The sequence below is a fragment of the Melopsittacus undulatus genome (assembly GCF_012275295.1).
Source record: "Melopsittacus undulatus isolate bMelUnd1 chromosome W unlocalized genomic scaffold, bMelUnd1.mat.Z SUPER_W_unloc_5, whole genome shotgun sequence".
Classification (NCBI taxonomy): domain Eukaryota; kingdom Metazoa; phylum Chordata; class Aves; order Psittaciformes; family Psittaculidae; genus Melopsittacus; species Melopsittacus undulatus.
The window spans coordinates 512,161-534,857 of NW_022993947.1; the positions used below are offsets into that span (position 1 = coordinate 512,161).

General features: G+C 41.2%; 1 protein-coding gene across 1 annotated transcript in view; it reads left to right on the forward strand.

The window, feature by feature from the left end:
* The window catches only part of LOC117438289 (protein BANP-like), a 167,044-nt gene that overhangs the window by 35,565 nt on the left and 108,782 nt on the right, over positions 1 to 22,697 (forward strand). The window contains exons 5-6 of the mRNA XM_034073821.1: positions 17,805 to 17,927; positions 19,109 to 19,284. Of these exons, the coding sequence (XP_033929712.1) occupies positions 17,805 to 17,927; positions 19,109 to 19,284 (299 nt within the window). The remainder of the gene's footprint in view (positions 1 to 17,804; positions 17,928 to 19,108; positions 19,285 to 22,697) is intronic.

Sequence of the window (22,697 nt, forward strand, 5' to 3'; positions counted from 1 at the left end):
GTGTGTTTATGTGGATGTATATATGTAAGAGCAATGGTATATTGAAAATATGGGATCTGAGCATGACGTGAATAGTATGCAATAAGGGGTGGATACTGTCTAGGGTTCAGCAGTAGCAGTCATTTTTTCTCCTTAGTAGCAGGTGCAGTGCTGTGTTTTGACTTTTGGCTTGGGAACAGTGCTGATAACACCAGTGTTTTTAGTTACTACTCAAATGTTCAGTCTGACCAAGGACTTTCTGAGCTCATGCTCTGCCAGGGAGGAGGGCATGCCGGGAGGAAGCAGAGACAGGATACCTGACCCAAGCTAGCCAAAGGGGTATTCCATACCACGGCAGGTAATGGCCAGAAATTGTTATAAATTGAGACCACAACAGGTCATAATCCAATTAGAATTTTATTAATTATAGCAAGTAGAATATGAGCAAAGACAGCGCTGGACGACAGGGGAGTCTGCGTTCCGCCTACTGCCGTGCTGAGCAGTTCAAAAAGCCCCCCCTTATACATCTTTTACTTCCGTGTTCATGACATAGTTGAGGTACTCTGCGCATGCTTCAGCTGTTGCTAGGGGGTCGAATTCTGCCTCCTGGTGGTCAGTGAGGCTGAAGTAATAAGTCTTCCTCCTTTGTCCCATAGTTGACCCTTCATTTATATGTCCTTATATGGAGTGGTTTGTCTTATTTCTGCCAGTTCCTGGAACGTCTTGCAAGCCAGTTTCTGTAACATCTTGTGGTCATCTTATGTTTGCATAAACGGTTTCTGGTTTAATTGGTGTAAGCGATTGTGGTTTAATTGGTGTAAGCGATTGCAGTTATCTTATCTTGCATAAGCTGTGTCCGTTAACTGTGTGCATAAGCAATTTCATATCTTCTGTTGCCTAACCTTTATATTGGGCTTAACATATATATACCTAACATATATCTTAATAAACAATACCTTATTCTTTAGTTTTTCACAATCCCCCCTTTTTCTTTTTATCCTATTATTGTTTATTAGATGCTGCTTTCATTCTCAGCACTGCAAATAAACCTTTTTCCACAATTCCAACATTTATCAGAACACTCACAGGGTAATATCTCACAATTACAATCAGTGTAGCCCCTATGTGGCATAATACATTCACAACAATCTTCATCCTCATTGATAGATGCACTTTTATATTCTGCCCCAGACCTCGTAGTTAAAATAAGCATGTTAGCTATGTCAAATCGTTCTCTAATAAAGCGTAAAATATAGCATAATATACAAGGCCCAAATATAAGTCCCAAAATCAATATAATAAGCGGTCCTGCTAAAGCAGACAACAAAGTGGTTAGCCAAGGTGAAATATTAAACCACTTTTCATACCATGACCTGCCCGCCTCACGATCCTTTTTATGTTGATCTAACCTTTTTTGGAGTTCAGACATAGTGTCCTGGACTACTCCTGTATGGTCAGCAAAAGAGCAACATTCTTCACCGAGAGCTACACATAACCCTCCTTCCTTTAGGAATAATAGATCTAGTCCTCTTCTATTTTGCAGTACTACTTCTGATAAAGACTTTACTGAAATGGCTAAATCTTGAATGGATTGTTCTATTTTTGCTAAATCTTCATCTACAGCCATCTGTAAACTTTGTAATTCCTGACCTTTTACTAGGGAGGCTATGCCTGTACCTGCTCCAACTCCGCCCGCTATCAGCAGTGTAGCTAAGGTTATCACTGTAATTGGCTCTCGTTTTTGTCTATTCAGGTTTCCTCCAAAGTCGTGTAACACCTCCTCAGAGGTGTGATAGATCAGACGAGGAACAATCATCACCTGTACACAAAACTGAGATTGATCAAACACATTTAGGGATAGGCAAGGTGTTACCCCGATGTCTGAACAAACCCATTTAGTTCCTGGTGTCGGGATAGCCCATTTGTAATTTCTATTCTTGTGTCTCTTTATAGTTTCTGTAGTGACAGTTACCGTTTGGTTGCACAAAGACTGATAATTTTTGGGCACTGTACCTATACATCTTCCTTTGCCTGTTACTAATTGAATAGTAATTCCTTGCGTATGGTTTTTCTGATCATTCCATGGGCATTCTCGTGGGTTTGAACCACTAGACCATTGAATCTTACCTACTCTTCCAATTGCCTCAAAATATGTTGGTCTAACATTGTAACATAACCAGCATTCCTTAGTTAAATTTGGTTGGCTTTTATTAAGGGCACGATAAGAGGCTTGCATTAAGTCCCATAAAGGGTCTTTTGATTTTGACACTCCTGAATCCCTAACTAAAGAGGACTCAGTTACTGTGTCATTAGTTGTTCTATCTGTTACTGATAGGGAGTTTGGACGAGTAGTTGTAACACTTGTGGGGACAATCTTTTTCTTAGGGAAAGTGGGTGAATTCAATACTTTATTCGGCCCAACAGGGAGTGGATCATGTGGTATTCTAATTTTTCTTATGAGAAAGTGCCCTCCCCTGTCTTTAGGAATTCCTGCATAGACACGTATTCCCCATGTTTGTCCTACTAACCACTTGTCTTCCATAGGATGCAATACTTGAATTTTAATGCGGGTACAGATTTCCTTATCACGTGAATGTACATAATCCAAGTCACGTAGACCTGTAAGATCTACACCTATTTCCTCAGGTACACATCCGTTAGGAGTCCACGTTGCTTTTATATATTTATCAGGAGCATTTACTGACCAGGCTGAGGCTATTGTCTCACATCCCCAATAACCACAATAATAGTGTCCGGGATAATTACAGTAAGACGGTCCAGAGGCCGGACATATATAAAATGGAGGTCCTTTTTCACAAGGTATTGGTACTAACTTACAAAGTTTCACTACAAATTCAGGTGGCCCTGGTCTGCTAAAAGTGGCTATTGTTTTCGTTCCTTCCCAAGATATTAGTTCCCACTCAAATGGTTCATGTGGGTTTCCTCCTTCTGCCTGGGTTATTATCAATATCAAGACTAACGGTATACCAGGAAAAAGGGTGTCTATCAATTTTGCCAATTCAAGTATATTTTTACCAATCCTGGGGAAGTTCAACCATTGGTGCTTTTGCGTCCCATTGTTCTGGTTCTTTTCTCCACAGTTTGTTCCTCTTCTGCCTCGCCCGTCGGCTTGGTTGCTTCGAGTCACGGGGTGTACCATCTTCTCGGCAGCAAGGGAATTCTTCAGGAGAACAGCTGTTTTGGGATTTCTGCCTATTTATATAGGCTTCCCATTTTGTAGCTTTAACTAATGGGGCAAAGCAAGACACAGTTAGTACTTCCCTTCTGCACTTTATAGCCAAGATTTCAGCCACAAAGGGGACTGGTTCGTTAGAATGGTAACAATAATATTGAGGGTTTATTCCTTTGGAAAAAATTTCCCACCACTCATGGGATTCTTGAATAATTTCTTGTTTAGACTCTAATTGTTTTAGTTTCCACTCAGTGAGAGTTCTTTGGATTTTCCAACACTGTGTGCAAACTCCTATTGGAGGGTATCCATATTCACAGTGTGTCCACCATTTATCCTGGCATACCTTACATTTAAAACAAGCAAATGGATAACAATTGCAGTTTAAATTGTTACACCTAATTCGTATATCTAAAGTACATATATTACTTACATTAACATATTTTTTATATTCACTATTGGGTGGTTGCATATGTCTAGCAATTTCCTTCAACACACTTTGTACGCTTCCATATATAATAGATAGGAAAAGAAACAATTACAGCAAATATAAACAGCAATAGACACTTTATACCAACAGGTAATGCAGCAAAAAATCATATAAAGTCTCTATCATTTCGTTATCTTTTCAGGGTTATCTTGGTGTCACCTGGGGTACTAATTACTTTCCAGTGGGGTCTCGTCACTGGGCCTTTAATGCGGCTGGCATGAGTCCATCCACGCTCAGCAGTCCGAACAGCTGTTTCTGTTGTAAGCAAAACAATATAAGGTCCCTCCCAATTGGGTTTTAAGGTTTCTTCCTTCCACACTTTAATCAATATCCAATCCCCAGGTTTAACATTGTGAATTTTTAAGTCCAACGGGGGTCGTTGCACAATCAGTCCATGCTCCCAAAGCTTGTTACGATGTTTTGCTAATTGTGAAACATATTCATTAATCACACGGTCTCGAATTAAAACATTTGTTTGTGGGCTTTCAATTCTATAAGACATTCCATACACCATTTCAAATGCTGATATTCCTACATCTGCTCGGGGTCTGGTTCTGAGAATTAATAGTGCCATGGGTAGGCACTTAATCCATGATAATTTGGTTTCTATCATTAATTTAGTCAAAATAGTTTTAATTTCCCCATTCATTCTTTCAACTTTTCCTGAACTTTGTGGATGCCATGGTGTATGGTATTCCCACTTAATACCCAAGCTTTCTGTCAGATCTCTAACAATTTTTTACACAAAATGTGTTCCTCTGTCCGAATCGATTACTTCAGGTACTCCATATCGAGGTATAACGTGTTCAAGTAACACTTTAGTGACTTGGTTAGCAGTTGCCCTGGAGGTAGGAAAAGCCTCAACATAATGTGTTAAATGATCCACCGTTACTAATAAATATTTGTTACGCCCTACCCTAGGTAGTTCAGTAAAATCTATTTGTATGTGTGAGAAAGGTCTGTATGCTGGGGAACGTCCTCCAAGAGGTCTCTATCTCATGTTGTTTCGATTAACCTTTTGACAGGTTTCGCAGGCTGCCGTGACTGTCTTTGCTATATTATATATGCCTATACAGGCAAACTGTTGATTAAAATGGTCAACTAACGCCTGGGTTCCCCAGTGTGTTTTACTGTGTATTCTTGAAAATATTTCAAGTGCTATACCCTTCGGCAAGACTTCTCTCCCATCTGGCAATACGTATTTCCCATCTTGTTCCTTAGCTCCCATTTGTTCTAGTTTTTCCTTTTCTGCAGACTCAAAACTCAAATTTTTACTAACAGGTACTTGTTGCATAGTCAAAATCATACTATAATTGCCTGCCACTCGTTTTGCTTCTGTATCAGCTGCATTATTTCCCCTAACTTGATAACTTGTACCTCGCTGGTGTCCCTTTATATGTACAACTGCTATTTTATTCGGCATTTTCAATGCTCCCAGAACTCGCCGAATTAATTCCAGGTGTATCAGTTCTTTTCCCTGTGAGTTAACAAATCCTCTTTCCTCCCATATTTTCCCAAAAGTGTGTACTACTCCGAACGCATAACATGAGTCTGTATATATAGTTCCATCCTTTCCCTTCAGTGACACTAATGCTTTCCACAATGCATATAGCTCACAGGCTTGAGCCGACCAGCTGGCACTCAGGGGGCCTGATTCTATTGTCTTAAATTCTCCCTTTTCCAACTTAACGATGGCATATCTGGACAATCGTTTACCTTCCACTATTCGTGATGACCCATCTATAAATAATACTTTTCCATATTGTAGTTCTTCTTCTAAGTCTGGCCTAATACGTGTTTGTTGTTCAATTGTTTGAAAACAATTGTGCAATAGTTCATTACCTTCCCCTGGGTACAAAAATTCAGCGGGGTTAACTGCTCCAATAGTTTTTAAAGATAGTTTAGGGGATTCTATAAGTATTCCCTCATACTTTAATAATCGGTTATCTGTAAGCCATTTTTCTGCTTTTTGTTGTAACACTCCCCTTATGTTATGAGGCGCATATAAGACAACTTCCCCATTAAAAGTAATGCGATTCGTTTCCTCAAGTAATAAGGCAGCAGCAACAATGATTTGTAAACAACTCGGCCAACCCCTGCTCACAGGGTCCAACAGCTTTGATAGGTATGCCACCGGTTTCTTTTGTCCGGCCCATTCCTGAGTTAATACTCCGAATGCCGTTCCTTCATATATGTTAACAAATAAATGGAATGGCTGTTTTAAATCTGGGAGACTTAAAACTGGTGCTTGACTTAGCTCCCTTTTGAGACTGGCAAACTGCTCTTGATCCTGAGGAGTCCACTTGGGTGTTTTGTCTTTAGACAGTTGTTCATATAAGAATTTAACTTTAAAGCTGTAGTTTTCTATCCATTGCCTACAATACCCAAATAGCCCTAATACCTGCCGAATTTGCCTCTTAGTGACAGGCATAGGTAATTCCAGAATTCCTTTAATACGCTCTGGATCTAATATCTTCTGGCCGTTAAACAGATAATGTCCCAGATATTTCACTTTTTTTTCCACAAATTGTAACTTTTCTTGTGATACCTGTAGTCCCTTTTGTGCAAGAAAGTTTAGGAGTCTAATGGTTTCTTTTCTTACATTCTCCTTATTATTTCCTGCTATGAGCAGATCATCTACATACTGTAACAGCACATTCCCTGTTTGTACCTGATATTCTATTAAGAGCTCTTCCAGGGCCTGTCCAAACAGATTAGGGGATTCAGTGAACCCTTGGGGGAGCACGGTCCATCTCAGTTGCTGTCTCCGGCCCGTCTCTATGTCTTCCCATTCAAAGGCAAAATAATTACGGCATTCTTCTGCCAGTGGACAGGCCCAAAAAGCATCCTTTAAATCAATCACACTATACCAGGAATTATGGGGTCCTAGTTTGCTTAGCAATGTGTATGGATTTGCTACTACAGGGAACCGAGTGATAGTTCTTTTGTTTATTTCCCTTAAATCATGTACGAGCCGATATTTCCCATTTGGTTTCTTTACAGGCAAAATGGGGGTGTTAAAGGGTGACATACAAGGCTCTAAAATTCCTTGTGCTAACAACCTATCAATTTCTGGCTTTAATCCTCTCAGTCCTTCTAGGGATATGGGATATTGCCTTTCCCTCACAGGTATATGGGGTTCGGAAATTTGGATTTTAATCGGTGGAATTTCCAGTCTACTGATTGTGTCCGGAGAGTACCAGACATTGGGGTTAATTTGTTTTTGATCCTCCACGGTCAAAGGATAAGCAGACACTGTCCACTCTTGATTTTTCACTTTAAGTTCTAGTTGTAATTCAACAATTAAATCTCGTCCTAACAGATTAAATTCTGCTTCAGGGACGAGCAAGAGTTCACCTATTCCAAATTTATTTTCAGTTTCGAATACCACATTTTTTATTTTACTTACTTTAAAGGGTTCTCCTTTTGCTCCAATTACTTGTATCTTTTCAGGGGAAACTTTACATCCCTCAGGTATTTGCTTAATAGTTGATTTCTCAGCCCCAGTGTCTACTAAAAAGGTGAACTCTTGTTTATGGGGACCTATTTTTAATTTTATCAAGGGCTCATGATGACTCCGGTCCCCTAAGATATAGAGCCCCTGACTCCCCTATTCCATTTTCAATATTTCCTCATCCCTGATCCTTTCTCTGCATTTCTTCTTTATATGTCCCTTCTTTCCACAGTAAAAACAATATATCTGTTCCTTTTCTACTACTACCTTCCCTTGTTCCGTCCTAGCAGATCTGTGTTCACCAGTTCGCCCTTTGCGATCCTCTCTGACTGCTGCTACCATCATTCGTATTTGTCGCTTGCTGCTCACTTCTTCCCGCCTTACGTAGACTTTCTGAGCTTCCCTCAATAATTCATCCAACCCTCTATTCTGCCAATCATCTAACTTTTCAATCTTCTTTCTGATATCTTCCCATGATTTTGCCACAAACTGAGTTTTGAGGAGCGCTTGCCCTAAAGGGTCGTCTGGATTTACCCCAGAGTACAGCTGAAGGGCTTTCCTCAGTCGTTCCAGCCACTCAGTAGGGCTTTCATCTTTCTTTTGCATTTCATTAAATGCTTTATTGATATTCTGGCCACGGGGTACTGCTTCTCTAATTCCCTGAATTACTATAGTTCTCAGGTCCTGCATATTAGTTCTATGCACCGGATCCTGATTATCCCAATTAGGTCTTTGGAGTGGCCATTTAATATGTGCTTGAGGTCCCTGGACATGCTGAGCATCCCACAGTCTCATTCCTGCTCGCCTAATCATATCTCTTTCCTCAGTAGTAAATAATTGACCAAGGATAGATTGCATCTCATCCCAAGTATAAAGGTTTGGTCCCAAAAATTGATCTAGTCTTTCTGCTACTCCGAGTGGGTCCTCAATTAAGTTTCCCATCTCAGTTCTTTTAAAATCTCGTAGGTCAGCCGAGTTTAAGGGTACGGAAATATATCCGATCCAAGGTTGAGGTCCCCCCATGGGTATTTCCCTTAGGGGGTACATCTGAGCTGCCCCTTTTTGACTTCTAGTTACACGTCTAGGAGGAGGGGGAGACCATTGTTCTGATTCTGGTGGGGGAGTGGGTGCTCTGGGGACCTCTGGAGGGGTTGAGGGAACAGGAGGAGGAATGTAAGGAGGGGGAGTCAGAAGGATTTCGTCTAACTCCTCCTTCTTTTTCTTCTGTTTAGTTTCTATTTCATTAAGCGGATAAAGTCTAGCTCCCGGTCTTTCTAGCCACACTTCCGCATATTGACTCTCTTCCGGGTCAAGGAGTTTTTTATTATTAACCCAGAGGTTTAATTGCTGTCTTACCCAATCTTCTTCTGACCCATAGACTGGCCAAAAGACATTTTTAGAATTCTTCCCTCCCCATATCTTAGTACAATATTCTATCATTTTTTTCTTATCTTTCCCTAGGGTCCCAGGGAAATCTCTCCAATTATCTAAGATATATGCCAGAGGGGTATTCCTAGGTACAGTGGGTACCCTTCCCATGGGAGTCGAAGGCTTGCTGCCCTTCACCCCCATCTTCTGGAATATCCACAAACACACACTCACTTGCTCCCCCTTGTTCCTGGCCCAGTCCCTCGCGGGAGATGGAAAACGCAGTACTTAAGGGTCCACACTCGCTTGGTTCAGTATATTGAACCTCTCATTCGTTATATTCCAGGAAACCCAATCCCGCCCGAACGGCAAACCCGCGAACAGTTTCGCCGCGGACAATTCCGCTCTGCGAATTTCGCAATATACTTACGCGTCCTGCGTCTTCGTCCGGACTCCCGTGCACAGAATTTTATGGGATTTTACCGGTTTTTCCTTTGCTCACTATTCTAGAATTTAGGTTCGTCGGTAAGGTTGGAGTAAGCTGTTGGTCGCGGGGCCGCGAAATGTCGCGGGGCGCATCCCCGGAGGACCAAAGCTCACCGTTCCTTATCCGAGTCACGGCACCAGAAATTGTTATAAACTGAGACCACAACAGGTCATAATCCAATTAGAATTTTATTAATTATAGCAAGTAGAATATGAGCAAAGACAGCGCTGGACGACAGGGGAGTCTGCGCTCCGCCTACTGCCGTGCTGAGCAGTTCAAAAAGCCCCCCCTTATACATCTTTTACTTCCGTGTTCATGACGAAGTTGAGGTACTCTGCGCATGCTTCAGCTGTTGCTAGGGGGTCGACTTCTGCCTCCTGGTGGTCAGTGAGGCTGAAGTAAGAAGTCTTCCTCCTTTGTCCCATAGTTGACCCTTCATTTATATGTCCTTATATGGAGTGGTTTGTCTTATTTCTGCCAGTTCCTGGAACATCTTGCAAGCCAGTTTCTGTAACATCTTGTGGTCATCTTATGTTTGCATAAACGGTTTCTGGTTTAATTGGTGTAAGCGATTGTGGTTTAATTGGTGTAAGCGATTGGGGTTATCTTATCTTGCATAAGCTGTGTCCGTTAACTGTGTGCATAAGCAATTTCATATCTTCTGTTGCCTAACCTTTATATTGGGCTTAACATATATATACCTAACATATATCTTAATAAACAATACCTTATTCTTTAGTTTTTCACAGGATGTAACTGGGAGTTACCTTGAAGGGCACTTACTGCTCTGTCCGCGAGTGGTCTTGTATTCATTTCCCTTGTTATTTCCTTTATCATCATTATTATTGGTGGTAGCAGTAGTGATTTGTGTTATACCTTAGTTACTGGGTTGTTCTTATCTGGACCGGATGAGTTACATTCTTTTGATTCTCCTCCCCATCCCTCCAGGAGCAGGGGAGGGGGGCAGAGTGAGTGATCGAGACTGTGTGGCTGACTGGGTTTTAAACCACGACAATAGGTGTTTGTCCTCTATCCTCTACCTTTTCACTGGATAAGTCTTGTGTTTCCTGTGTGGTCTGTGGTGATCCCTGCTCTGGGGTTTTGAAGTTTTCCATGCTTTTCATATGATAATAGCGTTTATGACTGCTGGAGTTAGCTGCTATGGGCTTGTCCTTACCCCAGCCCCTGTTTTTAACAGGTGTTTAGTGTATCTCAGGCATTTTCTGTCAGATTTGTTTGTAAGTGTAAAATTTTTTTGGGGGTATTGGGAGAAAAAGCTTGTTGTAAGGTTTTGAAACTGGTAAAATAGATGGAAGAAATCCTTAGGTTGCACAAAGTTATGCTGAACTATATGGAGTTTGAGAAAAAAGCCAAGGACCCGTAGGAAAATAATGTAATGAATTAGTACATGTATTTCCCAGTGTTCTGAGATTTGTTCTGTTTTGTGCAGCATTAGCACAGCCCTGCTTTTGTCTCCAGGAAGTGATTGACTCTTCCTCTTTCTGCACCATTTCCTGACATTATGGCTTTTAAATCCCTTTAATTTCTTTGTTTATGAGGTACCATGCTGGTCAGAAATATAAGCTGAAAGCTTCTTGGATAGGAGAGCTGCTGCAATGGTTGATGGCTTGTTGGCATGGCAGCCTCAGATGATGACTGAGATGTAGCATGTACTCAGGTCTTGAGACTTAAAATTTGATGAATGTACAGTGTGAAAATGTGACTCAAATCTTATATTCATGTTTTGAAGAAAATAATTAATCTGAAATATTTCAGTCCAGGAACAGTGTTATTTTTGTCTGTCTTACCCACTCAGAAGAATGAATAATGGTAAGTTCACGTATAAATTATTAAGGTTGTTTGTTTCTGATAACATAGGAATTTGTTTTGGTTTCACAAAATCCTCCATCATTTGTATTTATGGGTATTTTCTGCAAATACTGCATTTTATGGTTCTGCTGTTATTTTGTACAATTTTCTTGGGTGAATAGATGTAATTGAAAGCAGTTTTTAAAATGCAGTAACTCTGGAGAGGATTTTAATTTAGAATTTGTGTTCATATTTAATAATAGTGTTTCTGATGAAATATGGAAACTCATAGGTTAATGCAGCTTTTCTTTTGTTCAGCTATTTCCTTTGAGCCTTTGTTATGTTAAAGTTGAAATACAGACCACGTACATCTGGTTCTTTACCATAGGTGTTTGTGGCTAACCGATTAAGGATACTAATCACTAAGTGTAGATATAGAATTGCACATATTTTTGTCTTTAGTGGGAACTAGAGAGTTAAATGGAATTGTGGAGTTTAATGCACTCAGTTACTGCATAAAGACCTAACATGGTATACTTGAACAAGGCTGGTTAGTGTGTTGGACTGTAGTTTATTATGCTGGAAGGCTGGAGAGAGGCTTTTTACAAGGGCCTGTAGGGATGGGACAAGAGGGAATGGCTTTAAAGTGACAGATGGGAGCTTGAGATGAGATCTTAAGCTCTTACCTGTGAGGGTGGTGAGGCACTGGCACAGGTTGCCCAGAGAAGCTGTGTATGAATGCCTCATCTCTGGCAGTGTTCAAGGCTAGGTTGGAAGGGGGTTGGAGCAACCTGGTTTACTGGAAGATGTCTCTGCCTGTGGCAGGAGGTTGGAACTAGATGAGATTTAGGGTCCCTTCCAACCCAAACCATTCTATCATTCTTAAAGTGGAGGTGCTTCAAATAGTCATGTCTGCAGATAATTGTGGTGTTGGTAGATTCAGTCAACTAGTTTTAAAAAAACAGCATGTGTCTCTCTTGACTTGATAGGAAATGAATTTTATTTATTTTCTTAACATACAAAAGAGAATGCTTGATGCAGTTGTGTACCAGATGGGGTAGATGAATGTGTATTTCTGTCGTGGTTTAAAACCAAACTGCACAGCTCGTCAACTCACTCCCCCCCTCGCTCCCCCAACTCCCAGATAGATAGGAAGGAGAATCCAAAGAATGTAGCCCCCACGGATTGAGATTAGAATGGTTTAATGGCTAAGGTGTAACATAAATCACTACTGCTAGTACTGCTACAAACAATAATGATAAAGCAAATAACAAGTGAAGAGAATACAACACCTCACCAGCCACCATAACTCACCCCACCCTGCCCGACCGAGCACCAAACGATACCTCCTCCATCCCCCCAGAGCTCCAGCCCTTCCGGGTTTCGCCCGGTTACATCCTAGGTATGACGTGCTATGGTATGGAATACCTCTTTGGCTAGCCTGGGTGAGGTGTCCTGTCTCTCCTTCCTCCCGGCCTCCCCTCCTCCCTGGCAGAGCATGAGGCTCAAAAAAGGCCTTGGACAAACCAAACATTTGAGCAGTAACTCAAAACATACTTGCTATCAGCAACCATTCTCAGCCCGAAAGTCAAAACACAGCACTGCACCAGCTACCAAGAAGGAGAAAAAATGACTGCTACTGCTGAACCCAGGACAATTTTATTAATATATTTGTCTTACTGTTAAGTGTAATCAAAGGATGTAATAGGTTTTGCAGAACTGGATTTGTCCATCTACTTGGTTTGCAGCATGCCACTTGGCAAGTTTTGTGGATCCAGATTTCCCAGGTTCCAGATCTGTGTTTCTAGTGTGTGATTGTTTCTTTGTTTATGAGTGGCTTCGTAATCACATAATGCAAAATTGAAAACTGAGATAGCTTTAAAAAAAAATTGTAAAACAGGAGGATGTGGGGTGGAAAAAATTGTAAGATAACTGTTCTTCTAAATTTAGTGAAACTGTTGTTGCTCCTGCATGAAGTCTTTAGGGGGGAAAACAAAACCCAAACCCAAAGAATTATAATCAAGTTATTGGTATAAAACACAAAATAGCTAGAATTCTATTTTTCCCCATGACTTACAAACCCCTTGACCAACCTGATTTCATGTTATCAGGTATTGAATAGCTTTTTTTATTTTTGTTGCCTTTTTTTTAAATCAGAAGGGTTTTTATAGATTTACAATAAACTATCCTGCTATGTTAATCTAGGCTTTTAGAACAGTAATCCTTCAGTTCTAATCACTAAATAGTGGCTGTGGAGTTGCTGGCATATATACTTATTCTCTTTCCCATGTTTGCTGCAGTTGGTACTATAACTCAGGTGATGTAAACCACTATCCAAGTTTATAGCTATTTTTTCTTTGCTTTAAAAAAATAAAATTAATTCAGTAATGAATTAGCGTATTAAACCTTGGGGATTGTTACTGGCTTTAACTGAAGCTGAGAGGTCCGTAGGCCATCAATTTACAGGAATATGTTTTTTTGTTTTGGGTTTGTGTGTGTGTGTGGTTTGTTTTTTTGTTTTTGTTTGTTTTTTGTTTTGTTGTGTAGCTTTTTTGTGGGGGTGAGGTGCTCATGTTTGTGTGTTTGCTTTGTGTGGTTTTTCAATTTTTTTTTGTTGTTGTTTTGTTTTGTTAAAGTAGCCAGTTTGAAACAAATTATATATTGAGGAATATAGTATGCTGAAAGATGTATGGTATATGGTTTATTTTCACGTTGCAGGTACATTACTCTGCTTGCTGTGAGCCTGAGCTCATGCACTGAACTTTAGGCCTGAAAAAATATTTCCCTGGAAGCAGATCCATTTCCCAAGCCACCTCAGCAATCAGCTCAGCAAAAGATGTCAGTGACTTGGGGTGCTAATCAGAATGTATTATAAAGGTTTTATTTGAGCAGCTTTGGAGTTCGACAGGTTTTCAGAAACTCTCACTGCTTTCTATAAGAAAGCCAGGTTTATTTATACTTAAGTATATTTTGTAGTAGAGTATCATTTTTGGAGCCTCATGCAGCAGTGTCTTTAGTGCAAACCTTCAAGCTTGGGAGTTGCTGCAAAACCACAAATGAACATTCATCATTTTTTTGGACTGGACCTTTGGGCATCATAGAATCATAGAATCATAGAATAGTTAGGGTTGGAAAGGACCTTAAGATCATCTAATTCCAACCCCCCTGCCATGGGCAGGGACACCTCACACTAAACCATATCACCCAACGCTTCATCCAACCTGGCCTTGACCACTGCCAGAGATGGAGCATTCACAACCTCCCTGGGCAACCCATTCCAGTACCTCACCACCCTTACAGTAAAAAATTTCTTCCTTATATCCAATCTAAACCTCTGCTGTTTAAGTTTCAAACCGTTACCCCTTGTCCTATCACTGCAGTTGCTAATGAATAGTCCCTCACCAGCATCCCTATAGGCCCCCTTCAGATACTGGAAGGCTGCTATGAGGTCTCCACGCAGCCTTCTCTTCTCCAGGCTGAACAGCCCCAACTTTCTCAGCCTGTCTTCATATGGGAGGTGCTCCAGTCCCCTGATCATCCTTGTGGCCCTCCTCTGGACTTGTTCCAACAGTTCCATGTCCTTTTTATGTTGAGGATACCAGAACTGTACACAATACTCCAAGTGAGGTCTCACAAGGGCAGAATAGAGGGGCAGGATCACCTCCTTTGACCTGCTGGTCATGCTCCTTTTGACGTAGCCCAGGACACGGTTGGTTTTCTGGGCTGTGAGCGCACACTGCTGGCTCATGTTAATTTTCTCATCAACCGACACCCCCAAGTCCTCCTCCGCAGGGCTGCTCTGAATCTCTTAGCTGCCCAACCTGTAGCAGTGCCTGGGATTGCTCCGACCGAGGTGTAGGGCCTTGCACTTGGCATGTTTAAACTTCGTAAAGTTGGCATCAGCCCACCTTACAAGTGTGTTGAAGTCTCTCTGAATGGCATTCCTTCCCTTCAGCCTATCAACAGAACCACACAGCTTGGTGACATCAGCAAACTTGCTGAGGGCACACTCAATCCCACTGTCCATGTCACCAACAAAGATGTTGAACAAGACCGGTCCCAACACCGATCCCTGAGGGACACCACTCATTACTGGTCTCCAGCCTTATATTGAGCCATTGACCACAACTCTTTGTGTGCTGCCATTCAGCCATTTCTTTATCCACTGAGAGGTCCACCTATCAAATTGATGTCTCTCCAATTTAGAGACAAGGATGTCCTGTGGGACGTTGTCAAACACTTTGTACAAGTCCAGGTAGATGACATCAACTGCTCTAACCCTGCCCATCAGTTCTCTGTAACCCCATCATAGAAGGCCACCAAATTGGTCAGGCAGGATTTCCCCTTAGTGAAGCCTTGCTGGCCATCACCAAGCACTTTGTTGTTTTTCATGTGCCCTAGCATGCCTCCCAGGAGAATCTGCTCCAAGATTTTGCCAGGCACAGAGGTGAGACTGACTGGGCTGTAATTCCCCAGCTCATCCATTTTCCCCTTCTTGAAAATGGGGGTTATATTTCCCTTTTTCCAGTCATTGGGAACCTCACCTGACTGCCATGATTTTTCAAATATGGTAGACATTGGCTTAGTAACTTCATTCGCCAGCTCCTTCAGGACCCACGGATGGATTTCATCAGGTCCCATGGACTTGTGTACTTTCAGGTTCTTAAGATGGTCTCGAACCAGATCCTCTTGTACAGTGGGCCCAAGGTCTAGGTTTTCACAGTCCCTGTGTCTGCCTTTCAAGATTTGGGTGGTGTGGTCAGAGCATTTGCCAGTGAAGACTGAGGCAAAGAAGTCATTGAGAACCTCAGCCTTCTCCAAATCCAGGGTAGCCAGTTCTCCGTATAGCTTCTGGAGGGGGCCTATGTTGTTCCTAGTCTGTCTTTTCTTTGCTATGTATCTATAGAATCCCTTCCTGTTATCCTTCACATCCCTAGCCAAGTTTAATTCTAACTGGGCCTTAGCTTCCCAGACAACATCCCTCTATTCTTCCCATGCCACCTGTCCTTGCTTCCACCTTTTCTAAGCCTCTTTTTTCCCTCCTAGTTTTCTCAGCAGCTCCTTATCCATCTATGGAGGTCTCCTGGCCCTTCTGCTGCATTTCCTTCTAATTGGGTTGCAACACTCCTGAGCTTGCAGTAGGTGATCCTTGAATGTCAACCAACAGTCTTGGGCCCCCCTGCCCTCTAGGGCTTTATCCCATGGAACCTTACTAAGCAGGTTCCTGAAGAGGCCAAAGTCTGCTCTCTTGAAGTCCAGGGCAGTGAGCTTGCTGCATGCTCTCCTCTCTGTCCTGAGGATCTCAGACTTGGCCATCTTATGACTCCTACAGCCAAGGCTTCCCAGGAGCTTCATATTTCCAGCCAGCCCCTCTCTGTTGTTGAGCACGAGGTCAGGCATTGCACCTCTCCTTTTTGCCTCCTCTATTAATTGCAGAACGAAGTTGTCTTCCACACAATTGAGGAACCTCCTGGATTGCTTGTGCTTGGCCATACTGTCTCTCTAGCATATATCAGGGTGGTTGAAGTCCCCCATGAGGAAAAGAGCTTGCGAGCATGAGGCTGTTCCTATCTGTCTGTAGAGTGCTTCATCCGCAGATTCCTCTTGAACAGGCTCTGTAAGAGATCCCTACAGAAATGTCCCCCATCGCTGTTCTCCCTTTGACCCTGACCCACAAACTGTTGACTAGTCACCCATGTCCAGAATTCTATAGTCTTCAGCGTATCACTGACATAGATAGTTACTCTCCGTTCCCATTTGTGTGGTCTGTCTTTCCTGAAGAGCCTGTAACCTTCCATTCCAACATTCTAATAGGAGCTATCCCACCAAGAGTCTGTGATGCCAGTGATATCATATCCCTGTAGCTATTCACACACCTAATTCCTCTTTTTTTTTATTCTCCGTGCAATGAGCATTTGTATAGAGGCATCTGAGTTGATCTCCAGTTACACCTCATTTGTTTGCTGTAGTGGCTGAAATATCTCTACATTGCTCTGAGTATTTATTATAGGTGCTGGCAACTGACTGGGAGTGTTTGGATGGATTGATACCTTCCCCTCCCCAGCTCATCTAGTTTAAAGCTGCTTTGTCCAGCATGGCAAGTCTCCTACCAAAGCAGTGCTTCCCCTTTGCAGACCAGCTCCACCAGCCTCCAGTAGACCTGGCCTCCCAAATTGAGTCCTGTGTTGTAAACCAGGCATTAGAATATTGATGGTGCGGGAATAATGTTGTTTATCTCTGAAACCAAATCAAATGATGAGTTGCATGCTGGAGACAATACTTTTGTATTCTAATGTACGCTTAGTGTGCTTTTTTTATGCAATGCTAGTTATTCTATAAGTGCTAGTGAAGGCTTTCTGGTTTCTCACATGCTAAATGTTTTTCTGTTGTATGTTTTTGTTTTGTATATGAAATGCACACAAGAAATAGTTCATTCTTGTCATTATTTAAAGCTGCAGTCTGTCCCTGTTCTGTTCTAATGCACCTGGTACCACTCTCATCTTCCTGCCCCCCAGAAGCCCCGCAGTCCCATAAGACTGTATGCTTTTTAACTAAGCTTATCATCCCATTTTGTAATAAATACTTTTACATTATTTTTTTAGGAACTTTCCTACTAAAAATGGTGCTTTATGATGTAAGGTATTTTAGTAATTCTGAAAATGCTTGCACTCAGATGGTTCAAAGCAAGAAATTGGTGGCTCTTTGGAGCAGTGAATTACAGAGTTCCTGTGTGTCTTGAGTTGATGAATTCTTTATTGCTTTGCCAAGGGTTGTAGATTTCTATATAATTCCATTTAAGCAATCCATCCTCTGAGAAAACTTGAGTACTTGAAATGGTACAGATTTCAAATGTGATGGATTGCCAGTGTTAGCATTTGATACAGAACTGTGATGCTGGGAGAAAGAGCAAGGCTTAGAGGAAGTCTGTTTCCAAGTAGACTGTTTAAACCATAAGACTGTGTTAATGTATTATGTATAAGGTCTGCTCCTTTACATTCCATTTTCCTCTCTGATTTTTGTCTTGTAGTGTTGTCCCTCAGACAACAGTAATACTGAACAATGACCGGCAGAATTCAGTTGTAACCAAGATGGTTGGGCAGGAAGAGCCACTAACCAGAGCAGCGGATTCTCTGGAAAATATTCTTAGCAAGTTAGTAGCGGTTACGGGAATCCTCCCCTTTCATTCTCTCACTTGACAGGTCAATATCAGTCTCTGCAGCAATTTGAAGTGTGAAATGAGGAAAGTTTTAGTAATAGCTGGGGGGGGAAACATGCAACTGGTACCTAAATATTTATTAGACTGACAGTTCTGCCTACAGAGACCTTGTATCAGCAGGCAAGGTATAGAGCAATGCTTCATTCTTGATGGGGTGAGAATATCTTGAAGGATGTGGGATTAGCTCAGTGTTAGTTGAAAGAGTGTCCACAGCTACATATACTTTACACAGATGCACAATCACTTGGGAACATGCCAAGATCCTCCTCCAGAGGAGGGCCATGAGGACGATCAGGGAACTGGATGGAGCACCTCCTGTATGAAGATAGGCTGAGAAAGTTGAGACTGTTCAGCCTGGAGAAGACTTTGTGGAGACCTCGTAGCAGCCTTCCAGTATCTGAAGGGGGCCTATAGGGATGCTGGGGAGCGACTCTTCATTAGGGACTGTAGTGATAGGACAAGGGGTAACAGGTACAAACTTAAACAGGGGAAGTTTAGATTGGATATAAGGAGGAAGTTCTTTACTGTAAGGGTGGTGAGGTACTGGAATGGGTTGCCCAAGAAGGTTGTGAATGCTCCATCCCGGGTGGTGTTCAAGGCTGGGTTGGACAGAGCCTTGGGTGACATGGTTTAGTGGGAGGTATCTCTGCCCATGGTAGGGGGGTTGGAACTAGATGATCTTAAGGTTCTTTCCAACCCTAACTATTCTATGATTTTATCAACTGAAGAAGGAATATACACCCACCCAGGAAGGCTTGTTAGAATTTATACTGTCTAAAGCAAATTTTAAGTTAAGTGGAACTAGGGATTTTGAATAGGAAAATGTTCTTAAATAATATTATAAATTATTTAAATATTTTTTGTTGTTTTGCACATTGGGCCTAGACTTTTCCATTGATACAAATTTATAAAGTGCATCTAAAATTTTATTTCTGCTGTTTTCTTTCTGTTTTATTTTACTGGATAGCTCTGAGTTATGAACAGGAATAGGCTTGTTTAAAGTAGTATGCTTTTGTAATACATTTAATTTTGTCTGTTTTCAGTTTCCTTATGATGATGCTATTCCTAATCCAGGATTGTATTCTCTCAAAGTTATATACTTTTTTTTTCCCTAGTGCTGTTCCTGGACGTAGGCAGAACACCATAGTGGTGAAAGTTCCTGGGTATGATGACAGTCACAATGAAGATAGAGAGAGTGGCTCTGAGGCCAGTGACTCAGTTTCCAACAGTGGACAAATAGGAAACCACAGTATTGGGAATAACGTCACACTTATTACACTGAACTCTGAAGGTATGCTCATCTAACTGTAAGGCTACGTGAGCAGAGTAAATGTGGTGGCATAATGAACTAAGATTCAACTGGAAGCTTTGGAAGTCACATCACAGGTCCAACCTAGAATTGTTAGGCAGCACAGCAAGCACTGGATAGGAGTGAACAAATCTCAATGAGTTGGTTGGTTGTTTAATTTTTGAAGGCAGAACAGCTAATTTGAATTACTTGTAAAAAATATCCTTCATTGTAGCAGTGTAACTTATTATTTTAAATCCTTTAACACATGCAACCTGCAGGGTTTCCTATTGAAAAATTGTTTCAGGAAAGTAAATCCCTTCTCTGGGATATAAAATGAACTGGTACCATTTCTTAGAATCATAGAATAGTTAGGGTTTGAAAAGACCTTAAGATCATCTGGTTCCAACCCCCCTGCCATGGACAGGGATACCTCCCACTAAACCATGGCATGTAAGACTCTGTCCAAACTGCCCTTGAATACTGCCAGGGATGGAGCATTCACTCTAGCATATATCAGGGTGGTTGAAGTCCCCCATGAGGAAAAGAGCTTGCGAGCGTGAGGCTGTTCCTATCTGTCTGTAGAGTGCTTCATCCGCAGATTCCTCTTGAACAGGCTCTGTAAGAGATCCCTACAGAAATGTCCTCCATCACTGTTCTTCCTGCTGCCTGTTATGGCAGTCCATTAGTATAATTCTTATTAATGTGAAATATTTATTTTTAGCAACTTTAAACAGTCTTTATAAGGAAATTAGTGTTAAAGATTTTAAAATTTTAACAGTATAGTGTGCAGTGTCAATTTTCCAGAAATTCTTTTCGTCTTTGGGTACTAAATTCAAATGTAGTGTTATCTAAGAATTTTAGATTAGCCTTATAATATATGTGGTTGGAGCTATTGAAATGAATGTTAGTTTGCTCTGTTTTAAACACAAACATGTTACAAGGAACACAGTTTCAGTTTAAAACAACATGTGTTGAAATGTTTTATGATTAGATTGAAGGTATCAGTGATTTTTTTTTTTAAAGTACAGATGAAGTCTAGGGCTCAAATTGCTATTTAATAATTCTCGTAATTACTTTAAAATAACCCCCCAAAACAACAAAAAACAAACAAACACGCAAAACAAACCCAAACATTTATTGAATATTTACTTAAGTATTATTCTTCATATGGTTGGGAACAACCTAAACTACCATCAGATTTTCGTGACACTGTCATCATCACTGTGTATAAGAAAAAAGGTGTGAAGTCAGACTGCTGAAGCTACCAAGGTATAACTCTGGTCTCCACTGCTGGAAAAATCCTTGCAAGAATACTGTTGAACAGATTAGTACCTGCTATCGCAGAAGAACTTCTACCTGAAAGTCAGTGTGGTTTCAGATCTAATAGAAGTACCGCAGACATGGTATTTCTTCTCAGACAACTGCAAGAGAAGTGTACAGAACAGAATAAGGGGCTCTTTGTCACTTTTGTTGACCTCACCAAAGCTTTTGACACTGTGAGCAGAAAAGGCCTGTGGCTGATCTTGGAATGATTAGGTTGTCCCCCCAAGTTCCTTAAAATGATTATTCTGTTACATGAGGATCAGCACAGAATCACAGAATGGTTTGGGATGAAAAGGACCTTAAGATCATCTAGTTCCAACCCCCCTGCCATGGGCAGTGACACCTTCCCCTAGACTAGGCTGCTCAAAGCACCATCCAGCCTGGCCTTGAATACTGCCAGGGGTGGGGCAGCCACAACTTCTCTGGGCAACTCGTTTGGATCGAGTCATGCAAAGAGTCCTGTGTCAGTCCCAGCACTAGTTTTGGTCAATGGCATGTATTAATAACACCTGGGGACTTCCTGAACAATTCTTTGGTACGTGTGGTTTTTAAAGTTCATCGCAATTTTTCCCCCCAGTTTTATAAACCCAAATTGAACTTCCACTGACTTCAAGTAGATCTTTGTGACCCTTACTGACTTTCCCTTTTTCCTTCCTTTATGTGTAAGTTTATCTCCTACAAATAGACAAGGTCTTGAGAGGCCAATGTTGCTCTGATATCTTCAGACTGAAATTCTGCTCATCTGTTTTTCCAGTTCTGCAGCAAGGACATTGACAAATATCATCACTGCCTTGCCTTGCCTTCTTGCATCTTTCAGATTTTCAACTTTCCTGAATTCTTTCTTTATTAGATTCTCACAATAATTGTTAGACATTTGCACACACACTTTCTTTAAGTCAAAGCTTTGCTCTTCTTTGTGAAGAAGTTAGACAAAAGAGACAACCAACACAAAAAATCTAGAAAACTGCCTCCTGCCCTGTTCTCTAGAATTTAAGTTTTCCTGGATAATTTGCTTGTCAAAATATTTTCTGACTTCAGCTGAGCGGTCCAAAACCACAGCTCAGATTCTAATTTTATACTGTACAGGTATTTTTTAACACTATCTCAAAGAAGTACGTGATGTGTCTCAAGTAAGAGCATTTACCAGCAATTTCTTTTTTTGTTTCAAAAGCCATCCTGAATTGTGCAGAATTTCGTTTTTGCATTTACTATGAAAGCAACATATGTGCTGATGAATAATGAGTAAAGGTCTTCAGCAAAATAAGAGAATTTTTCTTTTCCATATAAACTGTTTGTAACTTTAATATATACTGACAAACTTTACACAGCTTTACTTAGAAGATTCCCATTGCAGGTGAGACTAAACAGGTGGCAACCCCCAGTCAGTGCCTTGTTATCACTGAGAAGCTTTGATCTACCTAATGTATAATAAATAAGATTTTGCATTTTAATAATCTTGCTGCTTTCATATTGCTTGTGTTGTAAAGTCTGATTTTATTTTCAGAACCTCATCCTTTTTATTATTTAAATTACTTTTGATCATTTATTTATTTCAACATACCTACCAGTAGACAGATGATATACCAGGTGGGAGATATGGACAAGTCAGATATGGTGATGCACTCTCTGAGCCCTTCCAGTAACCAATCATGTGAAACAAGGTTGTGTTCTCGCACCAATTTTATTCACAGTCTTCTTCAGCATGATGCTCCAAAGGGCTACAGTAGACCTCGACAAACAAAACAGCATTTATATTCGATATTGTACCGATGGGAGCCTATTCAGTCTAAGGTGACTGAAGGCTTACATTAAGACCCTATATCATCTTGTCGGTGAACGGCTTTTTGCTAACGATGCTGCCCTTGTTGCCCACACAGAAGCAGCTCTGCAGTGCTTAACATCTTGCTTTGTGGAGGCAAATGAGCTTTTGGGGCTGGAAGTCAGGTTGAAGAAGATAGTAGTTCTCTACCAACCTGCACCACAAGAAAATTACCATCATCCCCGCATTACCATTGGCGGGTCAGAGCTTAAGTCAGTTCAGCTATCTGGGAAGTATTATTTCCTCGGATGCCATGATCGACAAAGAGATA